At 58.2% G+C, this 1,210-nt stretch overlaps 1 protein-coding gene across 1 annotated transcript in view; it reads left to right on the forward strand.

Annotated features, from left to right (window-relative positions):
- Positions 1-1,210, forward strand: part of LOC130586863 (myotubularin-related protein 5-like) — a 10,813-nt gene that overhangs the window by 2,469 nt on the left and 7,134 nt on the right. Inside the window, exon 3 of the mRNA XM_057387777.1 lies at positions 3-130. Coding sequence (XP_057243760.1) covers positions 3-130 — 128 coding nt within the window. The remainder of the gene's footprint in view (positions 1-2; positions 131-1,210) is intronic.

Genomic DNA, 1,210 nt, shown 5'->3' on the forward strand with positions numbered 1-1,210 from the left:
AGATCTTCCGGAAGCACCTGCACAAGCTGCGCTACCCCCAGCACGTGCGCGGCACCTTCGCCTTCACCGTGGGCCAGTCCCCCAAACAGGCCATGCAGCCCAAGGCCAAGGAGAAGAACCCCTCCCTCAGGTACTGAGCCAGCCTAAATCACCTCTGGATGAGCCTGCTCCTATGGGATCCCATCGCTGCTCCTTTGGATATGATCACTGTTCCTCTGGGATCCCATCCCTGCTCCTCTGGGATCCCATCCCTGCTCCTCTGGGATCCCATCCCTGCTCTTTTGGGATCCTGTCCCTGCTCCTATGGGATCCCATTGCTGCTCCTATGGGATCCCATCACTGTTCCTCTTGGATCCCATCCCTGTTCCTTTGGGATCCCATCACTGTTCCTTTGGGATCCCATCCCTGCTCCCATGGGATCCTGTCCCTGCTCCTATGGGATCCCTTCACTGCTCCTATGGGATCACATCCCTGCTCCCATGGGATCCCATCCCTGCTCCTTTAGAATCCCATCCCTGCTCCTATGGGATCCCATCCCTGCTCCTTTGGGATCCCATCCCTGCTCCTTTGGGATCCCATCCCTGTTCCTTTGGGATCCCATCCCTGTTCCCATGGGATCCTGTCCCTGTTCCTCTGGGATCCTGTTCCTGCTCCTTTGGGATCCTGTGCCTGCTCCCATGGGATCCCATCCTTGCTCCCCTGGGATCCCATCCCTGTTCCTTTGGGATCCCATCCCTGTTCCTTTGGGATCCCATCCCTGCTCCCATGGGATCCCATCCCTGCTCCCATGGGATCCCATCTCTGCTCCCATGGGATCCCATCTCTGCTCCCATGGGATCCCGTGCCTGCTCCCATCAGATCCCATCACTGTTCCTTTGGATCCCATCCCTGCTCCCATGGGATCCTGTTCCTGCTCCTTTGGATCCCATCCCTGCTCCTTTGGGATCCCATCCCTACTCCCATGGGATCCTGTGACTGCTCCCATGGGATCCTATCACTGTTCCTCTGGGATTCAATCCCTGCTCCTCTGGGATCCTGTCCCTGCTCCTTTGGGATCCCATCCCTGCTCCCATGGGATCCCATCCCTGCTCCCATGGGATCCTATCACTGTTCCTCTGGGATTCAATCCCTGCTCCTCTGGGATCCTGTCCCTGCTCCTTTGGGATCCTGTCCCTGCTCCTCTGGGATCCCATCCCTGTTCCTCTGGGAT

This window comes from Malurus melanocephalus, unplaced genomic scaffold, assembly GCF_030028575.1.
Source record: "Malurus melanocephalus ecotype Western Australia unplaced genomic scaffold, MMel_1.1 scaffold_1368, whole genome shotgun sequence".
Classification (NCBI taxonomy): domain Eukaryota; kingdom Metazoa; phylum Chordata; class Aves; order Passeriformes; family Maluridae; genus Malurus; species Malurus melanocephalus.